The sequence below is a fragment of the Lissotriton vulgaris genome, chromosome 3_1 (assembly GCF_964263255.1).
Source record: "Lissotriton vulgaris chromosome 3_1, aLisVul1.2, whole genome shotgun sequence".
Taxonomy (NCBI): domain Eukaryota; kingdom Metazoa; phylum Chordata; class Amphibia; order Caudata; family Salamandridae; genus Lissotriton; species Lissotriton vulgaris.
Window position 1 is genome coordinate 1,583,056,786 of NC_141689.1, and position 23,274 is coordinate 1,583,080,059.

The 23,274-nt window shown below is 42.4% G+C and overlaps 1 protein-coding gene across 3 annotated transcripts in view; it reads left to right on the forward strand.

The window, feature by feature from the left end:
• The window catches only part of ZNF462 (zinc finger protein 462), a 208,460-nt gene that overhangs the window by 123,677 nt on the left and 61,509 nt on the right, over positions 1-23,274 (forward strand). For all 3 annotated transcript variants that reach the window (XM_086962073.1, XM_086962075.1, XM_086962074.1), the window contains exons 4-6: positions 6,787-6,945; positions 19,656-19,915; positions 20,721-20,839. In XM_086962073.1, the coding sequence (XP_086818199.1) occupies positions 6,787-6,945; positions 19,656-19,915; positions 20,721-20,839 (538 nt within the window). The remainder of the gene's footprint in view (positions 1-6,786; positions 6,946-19,655; positions 19,916-20,720; positions 20,840-23,274) is intronic.

Below are 23,274 nucleotides of genomic sequence, written 5' to 3' on the forward strand. Positions count from 1 at the left end.
ACCATAAATGGCGTCTCCTTCCGGGGGTGACGCAAGGTCTCTTACAACAGTGAGGTGAGTCTTGGTTTGATCTATTTGCCTCCTCCATGAATGTGCAATGTCAACAGTGTTGTGCAATGGAGTTTCCAAGACAGTTTTTCTCTTGTTTCGTCTTGAGTGGAGCTCAAGCCTTCTATACGCCTTTCTGCCCATACTGCTCCTGCCTAGAGTGCTGAAGAAGATCAGGAGCAACCGTATCCAAGTCATTTTTGTGGCTCCGGACTGGGCACGGAGAGTCTGGTATCCTGAGCTTCTCCAATTGAGTATCGATCCTCCTATCAGGCGCCCCTGCATGAGGATCTTCTGTCACAGCAGCAGAGGAGGGTCCTCCACCAAACCTGTCAACTCTATGCCTTTTAGCGTGGAGATTGAACAGCAGCATTTGATAGCATACAACCTTTCTCCCGAAGTCTGTAATGTTACTTTGGCAGCCAGGAGTCTCTCTACTAAGAAGGGTACCTTTCAGCCTTATCTTTCTTTTTTAGTTTACCAGAGCAACCCTCTTTATTTAAATCCACTATTGTAAATTGATTTCGCTAGGGGCTTGCACATATGTTTCCACCTGCCCCTTTCATCATTCCTCAGTGGGACCTTAATTTGGTTCTCGCCTTTCTGATGTGTACTCTGTTTGAACCTCTGTACAACTGCCTGGCTGCTTACCATCAAAACAGCCTATCTAGTGGCAATAACGTTTGCCAGGAGGGTGAGCAAATTGCAGATTCTGTCATCTAAGCCTCCTTATCTGATCATCTTCTCTGATAAATTGGTGCTGCGCACTATGGCCTCTTTCTTACCAAAAGTGGTAACACCATTCCACGTGGGGCAATCTGTCACCTTCCCCACTTTCTATGTTCCTCCCGACCCCTCTAAAGAAGAGGAGCTACTTCACCCTCTGGACCCAAAAGGAATGTTGTTGTTCTACCTTGACCGTACAAAAGAGTTCCTGGTGGATGACCAAATCTTCGTGAGATACTTGGGAGCGAAGAAGTGTTGTGTGGTGCAAAAAAGGATGATCTCTCGATGGGTTGTACTTTGCATTAAAATCCGCTATGCTCTGGCCAAAAATTAGCCTCCTTAAGGCTTAAGGGCTCATTCTACCAGAGCTAAGGCTGCTACCACAGCTTTGCAACGTGGAGTCCCAGTCCTCAACATTTGTCAGGCAGTAACATGGGCATCACTGCACACGTTCACCAAGCACTACTGCCTGGACAGGCAAGTCCGCCGGGATGGCCTTTTTGGCCACTTTGTCCTGCAGGACTTCCTGATCTAAACTTGTCGGCAGTCCCTCCTCCGGAGATGGTATTGCTTGGATAGCTATTCAAAGGTAAGGAATCTGCCGCTAGATTTCTCTATCAGATGGAAAAGTTACTTACTTTCGATAATGCCTTATCTGGTAGAGACATGATCTAGCTGCAGATTTCTTACCTAACCACCCATCCTCCCCGCACAGGGGGCAGGATTCAGGGTCAAGTCTGTTGCCTTTCAGGGCCCTAGTTGTTCAAAGCATCCACTATTTGGCTCCACACTCCTGGCATGGAAAGACGTGGAAGTAACTGGTGTCAGTGTGCTGAGGTGGCGCCTTTATACGTGATGCGAACGTCATAATCACGGAGACAACGCCGGCGACATCATGCGGAGCCAACCATCGCCACCTACAGGCACGCAAGGCTATTGCTCGAAGAAAAATCTGTATCCACTCTGACACCAGGGAAATTCAAAGGTAAGGAATCTGCTGCTAGGTCATGTCTCTACCAGATAAGACGTTACCGAAGGTAAGTAACTTGTTCATCACGGAGTTGTGGTGCAGCCTGAAAATGTAAGTAACAATGAAATGTGCAACAGCCCAAGTGTTCAGCAGATGTGTCCAAAAGGAATCCAGTGTAGAATGTGTTGGTGGTTTCTTGACAGCTTTCTTCAACAAGAGGAAAAGTACTCCAGTATAGCAATGACTGTATATTTAATTCCAAATTAATCTGTAATAAAATGGAGCAATCAGAAACGTTTCTTTTATTGTTCATGCATATTGATCACAAAGAAACTAAATACACATATCTTCCATTCGGACTGTTTACCTTTTCAAGCTGTTGTGTTCCCCGACATCATGTTTGAAGTAATGGAAGCTAGTTTGACCAGACAAATCCTGGATAAACCTTTAGGGTCTTATGCAGCTATGCCTCAGTTTTCTATTTTTCCACCTGCGAACACAGCCCTTGAATGCTGCACAGCGTGATGATGTTTTCCTTCAGTTCTAGGACTTCTACATTTTTTAAGGTGAATTGATAGTACCCTTACTTATGTAGTGCAGGGATATTTTCAATTTGTTTTACCTTAGCTGGTCTTGGGTCTGCACTTTCTTGTCCATAAGGAACCTAACCTTCATTACAGGATTTCTCAACACTGACCAGTGAGTCACTTTTTGAATGTCATGCAAGGCTAATATTGAATGTTGCACTAGTGTCAACTAGTATATGATCAGCATGAGGTATGTTTGTGCATTACCATGTTCATTACTTATTCTGTGGAGTGCAGATTCAGTTTATAGTGCCCAGTGTGACTGGAAAAATTCCTGGCGCATAAATAGGCTCCAATCAAGTGAAAAGTACGTCAGCGGGTACAAAGCTATCACAGTTGCTGACTTGTTCCACCCCTTTTCCTCCCAAATGCCAAAAGAAGAGTGGAGGTCTTGCGCATGGTCAGAAAGGAAACTTGTGTAGCAGATGAGTCAGTGGTCACAAAGGCAAGCAAGCCCGGGAAAGCAAAAGCACTTTGATGATGGAGGAGGGAGCCGAGTGGTAGAAGCCAGAAGGTGCTGGTGATACCACAAATAGTGCAGGGAAGTGCCTGGAGGGAGGAGTAAGTGATTGTGAGGAGGCTAAATAGTCTTTCAGGCTTTTAAAATAGGAACCCCCAACATGGCGAATTCCTGGTCGATACCACAGAGAAGCTCTGCACTATGGTCACATTTGAACTGTTCTTAGCGTGGCTTGAGTAGTGGGAAGCAGCTGTTTGGGTGAGCTGCCAAGTCCCAGCAATGAAAAATTTATAAAACCGGGATTGGGGAACTTTGTGGAGAACCTTACATTTTTCCATTTCCTCATCGCTGAACATGCAGCGATGGGAAAACGAAAAATATATGCAGAGAAACTACATTGAAGCATAATTCTAATAGCAGTGTTGCCTGTGCACAATTTTCATATCATTGTTTGAATATCTTTTATTGCATTTCTTATTTGGATTGCATAACATGTCAAAGAATTTACAATGGAGACCTATCTCAAAAAAATCGCGGTCATACAAAGGTGTATGTTGGCAACAACAGTTTGCTGTAATGTCATTACTTGCTATACATCATTTGCGTATCAAGCGTGTGGCCTAAGGCACATGTACCTAAAAACAATTAGCCATGAAATGGTGTGGTCACATAAAGGTGATAAGGAGAACATCATCCAAAGGGAATCAATGCCACTTCATCAAAGGTGCCGGTAGGCTTTGAAAGCATATGAAACAAGAAAAATGCAGGGCATACATGGCATTGCAATGTACCTAATCATGTGCATCAATATCCAGTGGTGCCGCTGCAATGGCACGCTCTGTCGTTTTCCTCGGGAAAACGCGCCTTTCCACCAGGCCATAGTGTCACTACAACTGATCCCACTCGGACAGTTATTGGGGCAGGCCCAATGTGGTGTGCGTGCCATTCGATATTCAGAACATTATACTTGTTTTTTAGAACTTTTAACCATAACATAATAAACAATGACATCATGATGCGTGAAAAATCAAAAGCAAAGAAACAAAAGAGTGGCTGGTCGTTCGTGCAGTGCTATCGCTAATGTGGGATATCCAATGTGTAGTGCGGCTGTCCCGGGAAACAGGGGGGGGGGGGTACGCAGGTGGCGCAGTCCAAGGGGGAGGAGGGGGGGGGGTGAGGCAGGTGCAGGAGGGGGGCGGCGGGGAGGCGCAAAGGGGGCAGCAACGGCCTCCGCTCTGGTACGGCGGGAGCCATATTTGTCTGGTTGCGTTGTGTGGGCGCGTCTCGTTTGCTCCGGCAGAGCCCTCACCCATGCCGGGATCCAAGTGCAGAACTACAGTGCTGGACCATGTCTGGAGTTGGCGTCAAAGCCGAGAGTTGAGTTATGTGGGGTGCGCCTAAGTGATTCCACTCTGCAGGCATGCCCGGTGAAAAGCGGCCAAGGTGTCATCCCAGATCTGGGCTATGTGATATGCTCGGAGTCCCGCTGTTTCTTCCCTGTGCAAGGCTATGCTTTCTGCTCTTGCCCAATTATCAGCACAATTCTCATATCATGGACATCCCCTTTGAGCACCTCTGAGCTTCTCCGAATCCTAGCACAAGTCTCATCTTACTTGGAAAGGGTGGTCAAATTGCCTTGCATTACATACTTCCATTTTTGTCCACCGCAGTTACATTTTCACTTTCCCTCAAAGAGGATCTTAACATTGTTTTGGCTATATTGATTAGGCTTTGTGAAAAGCAATAATAGTCTTTGTAACTGTCGTTCTTTAAGCATGTCTGGTCTTCTGAAGGATATTTTTACACAGTTCATAATCATTTTATGTTAAAATCTTGGTTTCTTTCATCTATAGGGTCATCTATGCCTTATGCATGAACCAGCAAATATGTTCTTCCATGTTTTACCCTTCTCCTATCCCATAGAGCGCTGAGAAGCTGCAGCATTGACACCAGGGCCCATAGTACCGTTAGGAAACGCTGCCCTTCTGTGAGCCATGTCACTTCTTTAACTGGGTGCACAGGATGCAGACTCGGTCTGTGCACCCTAGCACAATAATTAGGTTTGCCCATTGCCAGCTGCAAACTCATGCTTGCCCTGGGGTTAGTGCATTAGTGAAGGGCACACCAGCTGTTTAATTCTATTGTTCTACCTTTCACTGTGCAGGTGACAGCCTGTACTCCACTTGAAAGGGAGTAAGAATCCACCTGCCAGAGGTGGTCTGCAGTACATAGGTCTAAGGAAATGCACACAGATTGTGCGCTGCTTGTACGTGGTGCACAGTCTGTATGCTTCCTTTCTGTCTCTCTGCCTCTGTACCTGTAATACAGTGTGGGAAGAGAGGCAAAGATAGTCCAAATACATGGTGTCACTACCCATTGAGTTCAGGCACTGGTGTTGTCTGTTTTACAGAATCGGCCACACAAGCATCTGTGACTCCTTGTGTTATACTATAGTTCCATGAAGGTGCAAAAAAGTGGGGACACAGAATCACTGCAATCCTAGGGCAATTTTGATAATAGGACCTCAGTAGTAGAGTACCTATATTTTACATTACTTGTTCTAAGGACATCAGGGATTTAAGGTTTTCACCATCAGAGTGAATGCATTGAGCAAGGTAGTGGTTAAATCCTACATTATTCATTGTCCGCCCATAGGAAAAAAGTGTGCCAAATTTAAGGCAGTCTCTATACCTTTCCAAAGTAATGGCCATCGGTAAAGTACTCACTTAGTACGTCTGTGGCATGACCTTTTTGTAAGCACTGCTCCCTGAGTGGCATCTCTAGAGCACAATGCATATCCATTCATGGAGTATTTAGAAATCACTTCAGCTTAGCATTGACTTTCGTCCGCACTCACCATCCATGTGCAGTGCTGAATCGAAGAGTGAATCAGATTACCACAAAGCTGAAGCAAGGGTGTGCATACTTTGAATATGCAAATATCTCTCATTCCTGTTTTGCCATAATATACAATGTTTCACCCTGGAAGTAGCAGAGAATTTGGATCTCTGACAGGCTGGATTGTTTTTCTGGCTGTTGCTTTAGCAACTTCAAAAGGATTTAGTGAACTACCACAATCACAACTACTTCATTTATAGAAACACTGCTTAGTAGCTAAATAAGCATGTAAGGTACGGCATGGGAGGAGAGTCTGATAGGAAGGGTCTTGTGAAGTAAACATAGCTCATCTCATGTTAGTAGAGCTCTAAATTTGTAGACATATAGAAAAGGAAACTGGTATCTTACTCTGGAGAAAATTGATCTCTCTTATCACACACTCAAACGAGGATTTGTGCTTCTTGTATATTACTTTCAGCGTTTAAAATGAAACTTCCCTTAAAGATGACATTTTCTCACTTGTATTACTATATTGGTTGTGAATTGGGCTCCACTTTAAACTCTGTTTCCACACAATATTGGACTTTATTGGTACCATTGAGTGTTGCTTGTGTTGCAATGTGTTAAAAGCAGATTACTTTTATGATAATATAATGTAAGGAACATGGCATGCGACCTAGTTTTAATAGGGCCAAGTAAATAGTTGTATTGTCAACAGCTTTTCTGTCAATGTAAATGAGTTAAGGAATTCTTACAGACCTTAACTTATTACAAAAGTGATATTCTCCAGTTTGAGTTCCTTATCAGTGCAAGCGGTGTTACACCTGAGTAACATGGTCAATTTTGTAAGAATAGATCACCCACTTTCCTACGTAAAACCCATTGTGGTGTTCAGTAATGCTGGCATTCGTTTGGATGAAAAAGATGTGGTCTGAGTACTGAGGTGGCTAATGATTTTATATCTTAGTGTGCTGTTTTGTATCATTTGAATTTTAAGAAATACATTATTGAACCTAATTTAAGTACTCAACCCAGATGTTGGTGTTGACCAAAAAAGATGACAGTGTTGATCTTGATTCATTTGCAGGGAACATTTCTAATGTTACTAAGAACGTGTTGCGTTTCAAAGGCATTAAAATATATGTTTGTTTCAACAGAGTTTGGATGACACACTGAAGCCTGGTAAAGAAAGGACTGTTGTAGGCTACAAATGTAAATTTTGTGTTGAGGTACATCCTACTCTTCGAGCCATCTGTAATCACCTTCGTAAACATGTTCAGTATGGAAATGGCCCAGCAGCTGCAGCTGAAATTAAGGTGAGATGTTATAAATGAAACTAACCTAGAATGGAAGATCAAATGCCAGCCAAGTTAATTCTTTTATCTTTTTTTATCATCACATGACTGGACTACCCTCCTTTTACATGAATCACAAAAAGGGTAATTGTTTATTGTTTTTGAAGGCTTCACTTTTTTGGGGAGAAGTGTGGCTCACTGGTTAGAGCAGGCAGACCCTGAAGCAGAGGTCAGACCAGGGACCAGGGTTCGATTCCCGATGCGGCAGGGTGTTGAGCTCAAATGTCCACGGACTCGATAATTCTCGCTTCGGTGCCTGACCTAATCATGGGTTCACACTCTGCAACTCTGGGCATTAAGCTTGCTTAATCTCCACAACGGCCCCCGCGGCGGGACGCCTGGCTTTCACCTTGGGGATGCCCTGTAGGGGCTATCTCACAGGAAAAAACCAGGACGGGTTCCCAAGGCAAGCGCGGAGATACTCCTTCGGGGGTCGATTCTACGCTATATAAGAAATACAATAATAATAACTTTTCAGTAAAGATCTTCCTCAAAATGATTTGGATGGACAGTCTTCAGTAGTAATTACAGATGTATGAGTAAGTGTTGACCTGAACTTTAGCAACCAACACACTCCATGATGGCACTGTTTTTGTATGTGGCCTTGTGACTCAAGAGGCCATGAAGGGAACACTTTATTTAGCCTTGGAGAACAGCCAAGCGGATGCAGTTCCTGTGAACTCTAGATAGGTAGAGAACACATTTGGTCTTTCCTGATTCGTGGAGGAAACCAGTCCTTCCTACCATGGATAGCTGCTGAATGAGGAGCAGCTTGCCTCACACGTTTCCAACCCCTGGCCGTAATCTCAGTGTGGGATCCTGTGAGATGGCAGCTGAGTGCATTCTTTGAAACTAGCAGCAGAGGGTCTCACTCAGTTGGACACACATATAACAAGTGTACTTCTGCTATTGGCAAGGATCTAATAGGGGCAAGGATCCAAAGAATGGTGACAGCAGAAAAAGTGACTCTAGCACTGATGCCTAGGGCTGATGAGGCCTTCCATAAGGATTTGAGCAGGAAAAACCCCATTGACACCTATGGCTAAAGTATGGAATGTTGTGTAAATGGTTTTGGACCGTACAAAAAATAACTAAACCCAAGTGGAGTGAGATCTCAATCTGGATCCCACAAGTGAATCACATGGGAGAGGTGTTAGGAAATGATGCAGGAGTGGAGAAGCTTAAGAGAGGTAGCACTAAGCAAAAGGGGAGGTGGCACCAAGGAAGTGGAGAAGGGACCTAAAAAAACGTACATGTAGAGGGGAAATAGCGTTAAGGGAGGAATACAAAGGTGAAAAAGGGAGGTCCCTGAAAAGCAGTATAAGGCCTTGTATTTGAACGGCTAAGAGCACCTTACTTGGACATCCCACTGACTGTATCCTGAGAACAACAGGGTTGGAAAGCAATGGCTTGCTATTCCAGAAGACACAAGCACTCCTTCTTCTGAATGGCTACCATCCTATAGAACTGCCTCCTCACCCACCTGAGAACTTTCAACATTCTTTTTTTCTGGTCTGAAATAGTGAAAATGTGTTTTTTCTGCATTGACCTAATCTAATACGGCCCTCTGAATTCCCTTGGATAAGAACCCTATCCACTTCATATAACAAGATCATTTTTTATCTGAAACTCTGATTCTGTGTGCTTACCAACAAGAGCTCCAATTGCTCTTATCTTCTACCATGTGTTCTACTTGCCAATGTGTTCTTGTTCTACTTCCATGTAAATTATACTCATAGCATTTGGAGCAGTTTTTGCTATACAAAAACTGTTAAGTAATGATAGCTTACCAAAATAGATATCGTAAATCTCAACTTATACCAATAGGCTGTAGATGGGCTGCAACACAGGTATAGTTTTAAGTGGGAATTAGAAACAATTCAGGACATGTAAATAAACCTAACAAGGGACACAGAGATATTAATCAAACTGTCTATTTATGACTGATTAGGGAACTGGAGGCAGACAGCAGATCTGAAAACATATGTACTTAGGTGGCTAGGCCATATTATGGTGGTCAAGATGAAAATGCTACCCAAACTGATGTATGTTTTTCAGACCCTTCCAATCTTCATGTTTTCTGAGAACCTTAGGATGTTTAAAGTCTTAACCTCCCTTTTTAATTTAGTGAGGACTTTGAACAGAGGTGTATGTCCTCTAAAAGAAAAGAGGAGCTAACGCAACCAGATGTAATAAGCTACTGACAAGCAGTCCAATTAGAAAACTTGGCAAAAAACATTGACAAAGCCAATAGCTCGCCTACTGGCTTTACTAATGCTTGTTTCATTGTGGCACTAGTTATGTCTGCTGTAATACCTCCACTGTGATGTTGATCAGTGCTCCATGATGTCTCATGAAGCAGGGCAATCGTTAGTTGTTATTTGTGTATTTATATTTCTGTCTGGTCCGTCGATGAGGACAAACACTGACGATTTTCAGTTTATTTGAATATGGAAGACTAGAGTTCTGTGTTGCTGTACATGGCAGGTTTCTTGGGAATTATTCAGGCACTAGGTCCGATTTGTATGTTTAAAAAATTAGTGAGACTATTTGTGTTCCCGCACTTTAGTATTTTTGGGTGAGCAAAAAAAGCAGTTTTAGTTCCGTCCCAGGTTTCACCTAAGGAAACTGTGAAAAACATAAACGACCTTGCCTTAAGGCCATCGTAAAGAAGGACTTCCAGTGAGTTTCGATCCAGAACACTGGAGATGCATAAGCAGTGGTGTTGTATACTATTTGCCATAGTCTCTGTAAGAACTTAAGAGGCTGCAAAAGAAAGATAATCTGCATGGAAATATGATGATGAACTTTATGATCACAAGCTGTATATGGCTCTGAAAAATATGACGGATTTTTCTGTGTGGCCTGAGATGCTCCAAAAGGCTGTTAGAAATTGCGCTGTCAGTGGAGATGCATTGACGATGCATGCGTAAGATGAAGAGCACAGGCCTTTAGAAGTGAAAAGAACAGACACTAATACGTCTTAAACCTTCAACGGGATACCAAAACTGCAACCTCCACACAATCTTGGGACACATTTGAAAGACAATTCTGGTCTTAGAGTACAAAAGCAAAAAAGCAAAAACGACTACAAAGCTCTGAAGATTAAGGCAAGTGAAGTTTCAACACGTAGTAGCTCTACAGTAACATCAGGATGAAGTGGCAAACATTAGGCACACTTTTTCAGTGCTGAAATCGCATTTAGCAGAATTTGTTTATCTAATGAGAACTAGGAGAGTGAGGACATTTTCACTCTGGATTATTCCTTCTTATCAAAACTACTCTTCAGCAGTCATTGCTGAAATAACCTCTTAAAGAGAACATTGCCTTTCAGATTGCTCACAAAAACCTCTTGGGCACCAGTATCATGTTTGCCCTTAAATAAAACAATATCAATACATCCAAACCATTGACTTTCACCCAATCTACCCTATTCTTTTGACTACCAATGACTTCCACCACTATTTCACCGTGGCCCAAGTCACTGTCATTCATAATGTCTTCAACATCTACTTCTCTTATCTCATTTTACTTAGACCGGCAATTCTTTCCATAAGGACATTTCCTTCCACACAGCTTACTTACAATATTTAACATTGGGCAACCTTTATAATTAACCTCATGACTAAGGAGTACCACATCTAAAGCACTTAACTCTAAAGATTTTTCTATAAACTATTAATTTCCTTTTTCAGTGAAATGCTTTGAATTTCTTCTACATTTTTCTCATAGACACTATTATCCTTCTTGAACTCCTTGTGGAAGGCCGAGGAGTATTCCATTTTCTTATCAATAGCAAACATGTCTTCCAGCTCAAGGTAATTCTTCTGCCACACCTCTTCCCTAACTATATCTATACTGCAGCACAACATAAATCTCTTCCTAATACGTTCCTCCAGAGTCCCTTCAAACTTGAAAGTAGAAGCCAGTTTGTTCAAATCTGTATTACAATTTTCTACTGACTCTTTAGATCTTTGTGTCCTTTTGCTAAAGTGATACCTTTCTTGAGTTGTGCTGACCTTAGGTAAGTAGTGTATGTAAAGATTCTTGATACAGATTTCAAACTCATTGAGTCCCTTTGCTTCTTCATTTTTTATTTCGGGAACGTGATCCAACTCTTCTTGTCCTTCAGAAACTAAACACTGCAGCAATAAAGAAATCTTCCTCACAGCACTTAAAAAGGTTCCACAAACCCTAGCATACAGCTCATATTCCTTTCTCTACTTAGCCCATTTGAAAGATGATTTACCAGGTGAGGAAAAAATAAAATAAATGTATTGTAGCATTCTGTATGAAGTTAGGTTGTTTACAATAAAAGTTTGCTTTAAAGTACCACAATGGTGTTCACACAAAAACCTGGTATAAAGTACCACAAAGTAAGAGTGTTCATATAATAATAACAAAACCATTACATGAGGAAATCTCTATAAAATCACGCTGGTACCCAATATGGTACTTGAAAACAGTCTCCTCGTCACTCTGGTGCGCTGTTCTATACCCAAAGCTACTTAAATTAGACTCCTCACCACCTACATTTTGATGGTGAACGTTTCACCACAATAGATTCTGAGACTTAAAGAAGATTTCACCCTGAAATGAGACTCAACTTTGCACAGAATATGGTGTGCGTATTACCGTCAAGTGAGATACACTTTCAAAGAAATGGGACTGTTATTTCTAAACTTGTCAAGGTGTGTGCCACATGCATGTTACCTATTCCCAAGAATAGCATTTTGTCAACATGAGAAGAGGTGTGCATTTCACCGTAGTGCACACTCACGTTAACTTCTCTTCCCCAGAGCTGTGTCCCCAAGGACTCCATGGATGATGCCTGACGTCTCAATTACAACAAACCAAAAGAAAGGGACTCTAGCAAGACCAATCTACATTTTGTTCTCATCAAAAATAACTCTCCAGCTGTTATTGGCTATATTGTTAACATTTTTCATATGGTATTTGGATGTTATTAAATGTATATCTCTTGCTCTTTTCCTCTAAGAAAATGCAGTCATCAGTAGTACATGTACAACAAAAATGTATTTGAGATATAACAACTAAGTCTCAAAATAATATAAGACTGTTTATACACAATCCTTGCATAAACATGACTTCGTCTGGTGACTGGCATTAAAGAATTTCCAAGTATGAACTGTCTGAAAAGATAGTCCTCTCAAGGTTGAGACCGTCAGAAAAATGTGTCTCCACCATCTGTGTAAATGGGGAGCAATGGTTCACAGTCAAATTGTCCTCTTAAGATCTTTGCAGCTGGCTTCTCAGAATATGTATAGTGGATGCGTTTCGGCTTAGTTGTTCATGGCCTCCTTGGGACAATACAAGGATGTGTAAAACTGCATAAGAATATAATCACATACATAAAATTGGGGCCTCCCATATACAGGTCACATGTATTTGTAGGTTCTTGCTGGGCTGGTCAGTCAGGGCAAAAGAAAGTTTCTCTATCGAAAGGCTTGCCTGCGAATGGTGAGAGTAATCATGTGGGGGCAGTCACAATCAAGCGGTGTTACTTCGGGACATACCATCAACATTGCTATGCGGAGCCCTGTGCCCGTGCTCAAACCCCTGCGTCTCCTAATGACTCTCACAGGAAGCATACATGCTACCTCCCAGATATCCTCAAGCTTAGGAACCCTAACAGTTAGAAGCAGGCGCGATGCATTTAATTTAAAAGACTAGCCTTGTGCCCAGGATTAACCTGCCCTGTGAACCTCTAAAAGTGACAATGGCTTGCACCACTCTAATGCCGATAGCTTGAAAAAGTTTGTCACTTTTAATTTTTTTTAAAGTTCATCTTTCCAAACATGCAGCATTTAAGAATAAGAGATGCACGTAACCAGTAAACATCAGATGTTGAAGTGCTGTGTACGCTCAATTTCCAAACATGAAGCAGAACACATCCCACCCTCGTTAACCAGGAAATCTTGTAGTCCCCTGCTGGAGTTGGGATGAACATCTACCAACACTTTATTTTGTTGAAGGGAATGTACCACCCCATCCATCATACAGCTTTAGGTATCTTCTGCCTCAGAGTCTCATCTGACAGTTCACATTTTAAAGCATCATTGAACATTCTGTTATGTTGCATCATCACCTAACACAGTGAAACATGTAAAATAAAAAAGCAGCCTTTCCCAAGTCAAGTCCAAAGCTACCAATAACAAAGCCTCATTAGCAAATAGGTTCAATGGTGGAGATATATAGACCAAATGAAGGAAGAGCCATAAAGTGGGATTGCCAGTGTAAGAGGTACTGCCACCCAGATACAGTGGCTCGCCACTTCAAATAGCACACATGCAGCACCCTAGTCAAGGGGAGACTGCAGGGAGGGATTTCTGTGCAGAAGTAAAAAAGCAATGGTGGATTCAACGTGACACGTAAGCTCTGGCTCTTGCACAGAGTTCAATAAATTATGATGGTCACCATTGTACAGAGGTATCATCCTAGTAGCACAGCCTGATCCAGAAGACACATTGTTGAGCTAAATTCCATAACCTGGCCTACGGCTCAGTTGTGATGGGATACACTGAAGCTCTGCAGCTCCTTGGCCAATTACTTCATAAAAACATAGGTAATATTGAAGCCCGCCTTCTCTTAAAAGCAGGTAGTTAACTGCTCCCCAACTGCAAACTTGTGCAAACATTATTCCTCCACAGCATATTCTAGATGAGCTTATGATAAAAAAGTGAACTTATCAAAGTGATAAACACAGCAGGATCTTTATCAGACCCTTGCACTCAAAACCTATATATGAGCATTTTTCAAGAAACCTACAATAACCACCTATCAACTGGAGAGTTCCAGAGCGAACACCAAATATCTTTTGTTAAACCCATTCTTATGAAGAGCGTACTCAATTAGTCCAACCATACAAATGATAGACCAATACTCAATATTTCTAGATAAATTAATTGAAAAGTAAACTTTCTCTCAGATATACAGCTTCATTGAACAAAACAGTTTTATTTTAGCCAGACCGACATGGTTTCAGACTTAAAATGAGTACTGAATCAGCATTGATCTCCAAATGATCTAAAAAATGCTTTAGATATTAATGGAGTTACAGCGTTCCTCCTGTTTGGACTGTCATCAGTATTCACCACTCTAGAGTACCAACTACTATTTCAAATACTAAATGATGTAGGAATCAAGGGCACCACCTTCAATTGGATAAAATCGTACCTCACTGACTTGGCCTACAGTGCCAATTTTACACAGTTATACTCAATGCTTTTCACCTGACAGGTAAGAGCTCCCTATGGGTCAACAATCGCCGCTCTCCTATTCAGTGTAAATTTGCCGCTACTTTCTAACCTTACCAACTCTTTCACACTTGTATGGTGCAGCAATGCTGAAGATATCCACAGCATCGTAAAATGAGAAAATGTTGAGACTTCCGGCCTTTGTGAATGCTAGTTGGGGAATAAATCATTGGATGCTAAAGGACAGACTTTAAGTCAACTAATTCAAAATGGAAATACTCACTTGTGGATTATGGAAAATTTATGACCCAAATATCCCCTTGGCTCCAGGATCTAGGCCCACCAGCCACCACATCAAAGGAAGCGACGTGACAGAGAGACCACATGATTAGGCTATCACTAACCGTAGTGTATTCCCTTCTTGATTTTGTGAATGCAAAACTTTAAATCTCAAAAATATCCCCCTCTCCTTAGAACATTCTCCCACCCTCCTCACCCCTAGACTAAAGTGTATCCTGCTCAACTGCAGATCGGCCCGGAGACACTCTTCTGGCGTTGCGGAGCTCATCTTATCAAGGGGCATTGATCTAGCCATTCTGACTGAAACGTGGTTAACTGAAACATCCACACCTATAATGGACATACTAGTCCCCCCCAACTATCGCATTATTAGACTCGACAGGAATGGCAAGATGGGCGGGGGCATCGCATGCATCTACAGGAGCAACCTAGTTGTCACTGAAGGCCCCTCCCCCTCTCTCTCCTCCTGCGAACTCATCTGCCTTGGGATTTCTAGTAAGGGCAAACCTGTGTGCTCCCTTCATGTTATTTACCACCCACCCGGTGACAACTTCATCTTCTCCCAACAACTAATGGACACGATATCCTCCAACGCCGGTCGACAGCTCAATCAAATTTACCGGGGAGACTTCAACCTCCACTGGAATGACCAGAAAGACACTGTGGTGAAGAGCCTTAAGACTTTCCTCGACGCACTTGACCTCACCCAAATCTGCAACGGTCCGACACATGAAAAAGGCTCTATCATTGACCTTATCATCGCCAAAGAAGACTCTACCCAACTAGTCGCAATCGAACCATGTGACTGGTCAGACCACCACATCATCACCTTCTTCATCAACGAAAAAGTCAAACTTAACCCGGCGCAACCTGCCAAAACCAAGATTTGGAAGAGGGACCTGAAGAACCTTAACCCAAAGTCCTTGCCTGCCCACACAGGCAGTCTCCTTCTTCCCCCGACGGACGTCTCTGATGTGCATTCATTGACCAACCTCTACCTAGACTCCATGTCTACAATAATCAATGAAGCCGCACCCTTGCAATTGAAGAGAGTCTCCACCAAGAACTCGAACCCATGGTACGATGGCAGACTCAATGAAGACAGACGTGTGATGCGCTTAGCTGAGCGCGCGTGGAGATCGGACCCCTCAGCACTGAACCTTAGAATGCTTAAGAGTAAGAGAAACGCCTACTTCAGAAAAATCAAACGCTCGAAATCAATATTCTTTAGCCAACAGCTGGATCAAGCTAAAAACCGACCAAAAAAACTGTTCGAGTTAGTCAAAACCCAAACCAAAACGCAACCTCCACAACCCAACAACTTAACAAAGGCTATCCCAAGTTGCGAAGACTTCTCTGCTTTCTTCAAGCAAAAGAATGACACTATAAGAAGCGATCTCATCAAGGATGTAAGTCGATTCGCCGGCTCCATATGCATGACTAACACTCATGCTAAAAACAACGCTTCATGGACGTCCTTCGACACCTATTCTGAAGAATCAATTCACAAGCTGCTGGTCACCTTGAAACCCGCCAATCATCACACAGATCCCCTACCTGCCAATGCTGTTAAAGTCCTCACCCCCCTGTTCCTCCCACTCTGGACTAAAATCATCAACTGTTCCCTGCAACAAGGGCTCATCCCAGACTCCCTCAAGATTGGGCAAGTCACGCCTATACTCAAGAAACCCACAGCTGACCCGGCCGACCTAAACAACTATCGTCCTATCACCAATATCACCACTCTAGCAAAACTGTTAGAAAAATGCGTACAACTCCAACTGACAAAACACATTGAGCAGTTTGACCTCCTCAACTCTCACCAATCCGGATTCAGAGCAAAGCATAGCACGGAAACGGCCATGACACACATAATAGATGATGCCCTCCAAATCCTTGATCACAATGAGTCTTGCCTCCTCATCCTCCTTGACCTTTCTTCAGCATTTGATACGGTCAAACACGAGAATCTTCTGGAGCTCCTAAATACCAGAATGGGCATATCCGGGACGGTTCTCAAATGGTTCACGTCCTTTCTGCACAACCGTTCTCAGAGGTTCAAGATCAACAACGCACTGTCCTCGCCTGTGCCAGTAACACTGGGCGTTCCGCAAGGTTCCTCCTTATCCCCCACATTGTTCAACCTCGTCATGGAACAACTCACCACCTTGCTTCAATCTTCTAAGGTACATTTCCATATGTACGCCGATGACACTCAGCTCTACATCAAGCTTCAATCCCCTGAAGACATCAATCTGTTGAATGCCACACTAAGAAACACTCAAGCTTGGCTGGCCGACAATCACCTCAAACTAAATGCTCTGAAAACTGAGTTCCTTCTGATCTCTCCTCCTGCGAAAAAGGCCATCACCCAAACCTGGCTCAATCATCTAACCGCACTCAATGTCCAACCCACCATCGTGGACTCAGCGAAATCCCTTGGCATCACACTGGACTGCAACCTCGACATGCAGCAACATATTAGCATAGCAACTAAAGGAGCCAACTTCCAAATCAACACGCTGAGAAAACTCAAACCCTTCCTACCACCCAAGGACTTCCAAACTGCGGTACAAGCCTTAGTCATTCCTCGCATAGACTACGGAATTGTGGCTCTCAGCGGGCTCCCCCTGACAACAACGGCTCCCCTAAGAGCCTCCCTGAACGCGGCCGCGAGACTCATCACTGGCTCAAGAAAACACTCGCATATATCCCCTGACTTAAAAGCCCTGAACTGGCTGCCTATTGAAGCCAGAATTCAGTTGAAAATTGCCTGTATGACACACTCGTCCGTACACCACAAGGCACCCAACTACCTCTCTCATAAGCTGACCATATCAGGAGGCTCAAGATCCAACAGAAGCACAAACACTCTCCTCCTGAAACCACGGAGATTCCGGAAGGAAAAAACATACAAACGCTCCTTCTCTGGAATGGCACCTAGGATCTGGAATGCACTCCCGCCAGAAATCAGGCTTATCCCGTCCACTATACTCTTCAAGAAAGAGGTGAAGGCCATCCTTATGGCTAAATACACCTGAACACTATTGATACTGGAACAATGACAGTATTTGGCTCCCTCATTATCGGCTGTCTGAATACTTACCTTTGTACACTAGGATTTGAGTGCCTCAATAACCTGCATCGCACCCACTACTGACTACTGCTTTGCTGTCAACATTGTCTTTACTCACCTCGGGGGTGCTATAATCTTATCCGTTTAGACATTGTACTGCTTCCATATTATTATTTCTTGATTGTTATTACCCTGTATACTCTTGTATGATTGATACCCTATTCTTGCAACTCACTGTCTACGGAATCTCATATTGATGTAAGAGTCTTGTTTATCCTACCTACTGTTTCTGTAAAGCGCTCTGATATCTGCAAAGATCTTGTTCGCGCTATATAAAACTTTAAAAATAAATAAAATAAATAAAAAAACTAATATGCATGCTTCAACAAATCTAAAACATCACAACCATACAAGTAACAAACCTGAGCAGACAAGACCTTATTGTGGCGGACGTCAAAGCTTTACACTGGTTACTAGTTTCATAAAGCATGTGCTTCACACACTTGGTCATCCTTCGGACAAGGCTCACCTTCTTTCTGTTGTAACTAAAAACCAGGCAGCTAAAGAAGAAACCTCGGATCCAAAATGGCTCCACTCCTGATAATAGCCCCTTTTAAAAAAACAACCACACGCACAAGTGAGCTCCTTCTCTGTTCAGGAATACATGCTCTGGAACACTCTCCTAAAAAGAATAAGTATCATCGACAGTAGTCTATAATTTAGAAAGACCAAGACCTGGCTCTTTCAAAAATCATGAATCAAATATGTCTCTGGCTTCACATAACTCTGGTTTGTGTACACGGAATGTACATTCCCCCCACCTAATGCTGCATGCATTACACACTGCTGCATGCTGTTTTATTAAGTCTGGAGTTCATCTCTGGACATAATGCGCAACACTGAATCATACTGCTCAAAGGTTACTCCCCAATCAACATCCTCTTCCAACCAATCACATCAAATTAAGTAGATGCTTTCTCAACCAACCATAAGTGCTTTGGTGCCTATCAGTGAGGAAGAAAAGCACTATGGAGGTGCTACAACACCATGCAATGGGAGAGAAATGGGAGAGGCATACAAATGAGAAATACATTGAAATCTTTTAGGCAAAGTTCTCTGCATCTGGGGTACACCAGCACAGATATCTTAGCAACAAACAAAAATGCCAAGGGTATGATTTCATGTACCAATAGAAAGGGTAACTAGGAAATACTCTAATGTTACGTTGGTACAACATATTTGCATTTGGTGTTCCTCAGTCAAGTCAGTGAGAGAATAATACAAAAGTACAAATTAGATTTCTTTTTCTGTGAAGTATGCAAAAGTAAAGGCTAGTACTAGATGGATTGATTGTTTCTTCTTGTCCAGATGTGTGCCTGATTATACTATTTTGGTCCATATGCAGATAAAATAATTTTTTCTATAATTGCACATTGAATATCATTTGCAACATTTTTCGCGATTATGGCAAAAACACTCCCTTAAAACTCAATCCATTATAATTGGTGCTGTTAAGACATCCACTTCATGGCACCTACATGTCCTACACTGGCCTTTCTACAATTCATTGACGAGGAAATTACTTTTTATTGTTTTGCTTGCTAGAGATGTGCTTGGTGGATTTTCTTTTATCCCAGTAAAACCTAATTTATGATAATGAAACTTGTGTACATTTTAGGCTTGTAATTTTCATCCACCTACACATTGTGGAGCTTGTCTCACATTTGATACTGCATGAATAAAAGACTCATACACGCCAATGCTGTCCTGGGCTGTCTATATTAAGAATTGTGTAGCTCTGGGACGTGCTCTATTCTACAACACTTACCCATTAAATACAACTATCGAATTGAGGCTCTTCTTACAGCAAATCGATGTTGTTTTTGTTGCAAAGGCATTGCTGCTTATGTTTTGCTCCTTTTAAAACAAGTTTAGGACACCTACCTGATTATCGCACTCACTGTCCATGTCTGGATTACTCACTCCCAAATTGTAAATTAATTTCTGGTGTTAATCTTGTGAGTTAACCTGGGAATTAAATTGGGAAGAATTGTTGAAGTGTTTCTTTCTCTCTGCAGGTTTTTGATGCCTCTGATTTTGTAGATGGTGATCTTGTAAAAGAACTTGAGGCCTCAGTGGAAGGAAAATCAGATGCTGATAGCGGCAGCTTGGAAGAACTGAATCAAGATGGCTACCCGTGCTCCCAGTGCGACAGAGTGCTAATGTCCATGCAGGGACTGCGCTCTCATGAGAGGAGCCATTTGGCTTTGGCCATGTTTACCCGTGAAGACAAATACAGCTGTCATTACTGCTCCTTTGTTTCCGCCTTCAGACACAAGTAGGTGTTGTTATTGCGTAATATAATTTCCTTTTTATTGCCTTAAAGGTATAGCTGTCCCCATCTGTATCTGCTGTAACCATTGTGGTGGACATTTTTCAATAGATGGGACATCAGTAATTCCATGAATGGATAACTCTAATTAAATATCAGTGCAAGTAATTGCAAACGCAAATAGATTGTCCGCCTTCCACTTTTTCACTTAATGAAAGTGCGTATTGCCATAGTTCCCTGGTTGAAAAACCGTTTTACAGACAGTGGGTGCTCCTAGTGTGTTGAATAGTACTGACCAATGAAATGAGCTCCAAGTCATTTGAAATGTCATGCAGTACTTATCATGGAGGGAATGCTCTGCTCATCGTTCTCATTCACAACCTATGTTTTCCAGTTTTTTAAATGTATTTCATTTATACTGTGAACCTCCATTTTGTAGTTAACGTTGCCTCAGCATTTCAATGTCCTTTCAACATCAGGCTTTGCCAGCCCACTCTCTAATTCTGATCCTGCCTCGCCATTGGGTTCAATAACTTAGAACTAAATCTGTGGTGTAAAAAAAACAGTTAAGCAGTGCCCTTAAAATATTCAAGTGTATGTTCCTTTGCACTTTTACCTCCGTCCGCAACTTTTAACTGAATGTGTTGTTTGAACTGGAAATCTGACCCTGAAAAAGCATATTTGATAGTGCAGAGGCTTTTCAGACAATGAAAACACTGGGTGCCACAGAAACAGGAATAAATATTTCTAATTTAGGCCTCAAGTGTTCTGTTCTGTAACACAAACATATCTTCGTCTGCCACTATTGCAGTTTGGAGCGCCACATGCAGACTCATCATGGCCATCACAAGCCATTCCGCTGCAAACTCTGCCCATTCAAGTCATCCTACAATAGTCGCCTGAAGACTCATGTCCTCAAAGCACATCCTGGTAAGTACCTATCAACCAAATTGCATTTGTAGATGCCAATTTATGCTTATCTTTGTGTTTAGGCAGTCGTGCTTTTTTTTGTGTTTGGCCCACTGCCTCCATTTGAATGTCCTCCGAAGTTGATTGAGGCATTTATGATGCTTCATTTCTTAATGAAGGTGATAGACTTTTGCAGAGGGTGTCTGGTGAGACTGAGAAATCTTTTTTTTATTTTGGTAACAACTCTATTTTTTATTTTATTTATTTTTTTAAACAAGTTTTATTGCATATTTCGGAACATACACAGCCTTTTTGCCACAACCCGTGGTCTGGAGGCATGTGTGACGGAGTACATTCGACACAACTATAATGGCCAACAACCCAGCGGGCAGGCAGCGTCATTTTTCGCATTTACTATACCCGTTCGCATATGTTCCTTGCAACTAATATAATGTCACTTTCACATATTTACAATTTGAAACTAACTTTCCCTCCCATCCCCCAACTCCCATCCAAACAGTACCAGATATAGTCATAGTCAATAGCTTCTGACATAGCATTCCGATCTACACCTTGGTAACATCTCTATTTTTATTTGACACTTAATATCAGAATACACAGTTTGAATTCCATTATAAATACAGACCGGTTTCATAGGTACAGATCCGCGCACTTGCGCCTACCAAACCATCCCAATCTGCGATTCACCTGTACAACCAATGTTGTTCAGTTACAAAACAGCCATTTTCATTAGTTCTCAGAAACAGTACTGTGGGGTCAGCACATGGGCTTCTCTTATATGTATTCCATTTACCCCATATTTTCTCCCATTTTTTAGGGCAGCTCCCTTGTATATCTTACTGTTTCTGCAACCATGCACTAGTCTAGGTCTCTTTTCCAGTCACTAAAGTGCAATGCCTCTTTTACTGTCCACAAACAAGCTATATTTAGTTGAACGATCATTATACAGAGGTTCACCCCCTTTTGTTCCACACGATTTAAATATGTGGCCTCCCAAACATTCAACAGACACCATTTGTCTGAAGGCATAAATGTTGTTCCACATACAATACTGATACAGTTTATAACCATGCCCCAGAAGGTCTGAATAATTGGGCATTTCCAAATGATGTGCAAGAAGGATCCCTCACTCCCACATTTTCGTCAACAACTATATTCTGACATTTCACCCATCTCCACGATGACGTTAGAGGATATGCATGATCTGTAGGATTTTCAGCTGCAGTAAACAAAAACGTGCTCTGGTCAGTGGCGTAACAAAAGCACCCGCTGCCCCTGTGGTCCAACATGGAAGCATTAAGGGCCTTACTAGGTTGCATAGTCAGCAAAATTGTCAGGTCTAGAATCACTGATTCCAGCTGATAATCCACCCCTGTAACTGTGCAGTTAGAAGTTATTCTTCTAGGTATGGGAACTAACACATTGACATGAGTATAGTAGGGTAAAAAGCAGCATATAGATTCCAAATCTAGGCCAAATAATATGCCCTCTTCCACTTCTACAAAAACAACAGTTGATGGACAGAATGCAGAACAATGTCATACATTCACCCCAGTACAGAGATCTGGGCCTAAATCCATCTTTTTTTGCTCACCAAGCCACCCCAGTTCAGACATGGCCATATGCAAATTAGCCTTGACCCTGTGCCTCATGGGAACAGTCCAGCCCGAACTGCCAAGCCACGTCTTCCCTGAACCGAAAACAAGCATCCTAGGACCGGTTTCTGGCTATCAGCCGTCATCAGCCAGGATAGCTTGACTCCAGTGGCGTGGAGAGCACGGGACTCATGTCTGAGCATACCCGTCCCACTCGGGGTGACAAATGCAAAAACAACAGTTGATGGACAGAATGCAGAACAATGTCATACATTCATCCCAGTACAGAGATCTGGGCCTAAATCCATCGTTTGTTTGCTCACCAAGCCACCCCAGTCCTTGTGTGTTTTGCTCTTCCACTTCTATTTGCCACCTGTGGGTGAGTAGCGGGGAGGGTGTCTGGAGCAGAAGAGACTACCAGGCTACTTCATATAGTTGGGGGCAGGATCAGGTGGCTGTGCAGCGCTTGCAGCTCGTAAACGAACCTGCACTCCATTTTACTGCCAACATTACCGCCCGGCAAATTCAGGCTAAGCATTCCCACACCCAGGAATCCTAATTAGAGAACAGAGGGGCACTTTTGATCAGGTAGAGCTATATCCCTGCCAGGGATACCGCTTTGTCCAGCCTCTAATTGTGCCTTTATATGATATAATTAGGACAGGTAGTACATGTTTAGTATAGCTATTTTCTCACATGAAGTTCATATGTGTGCTTTTGAAGACCAAAGTAACAAATTCTACAAAGCAAGCCTGTAAAAGTTATTATTTTATTGTGGCTTATTCATGTTTTACCAAGCACCTAGGGCAGTAAAAATACTTATAAGATATAACTGGATTT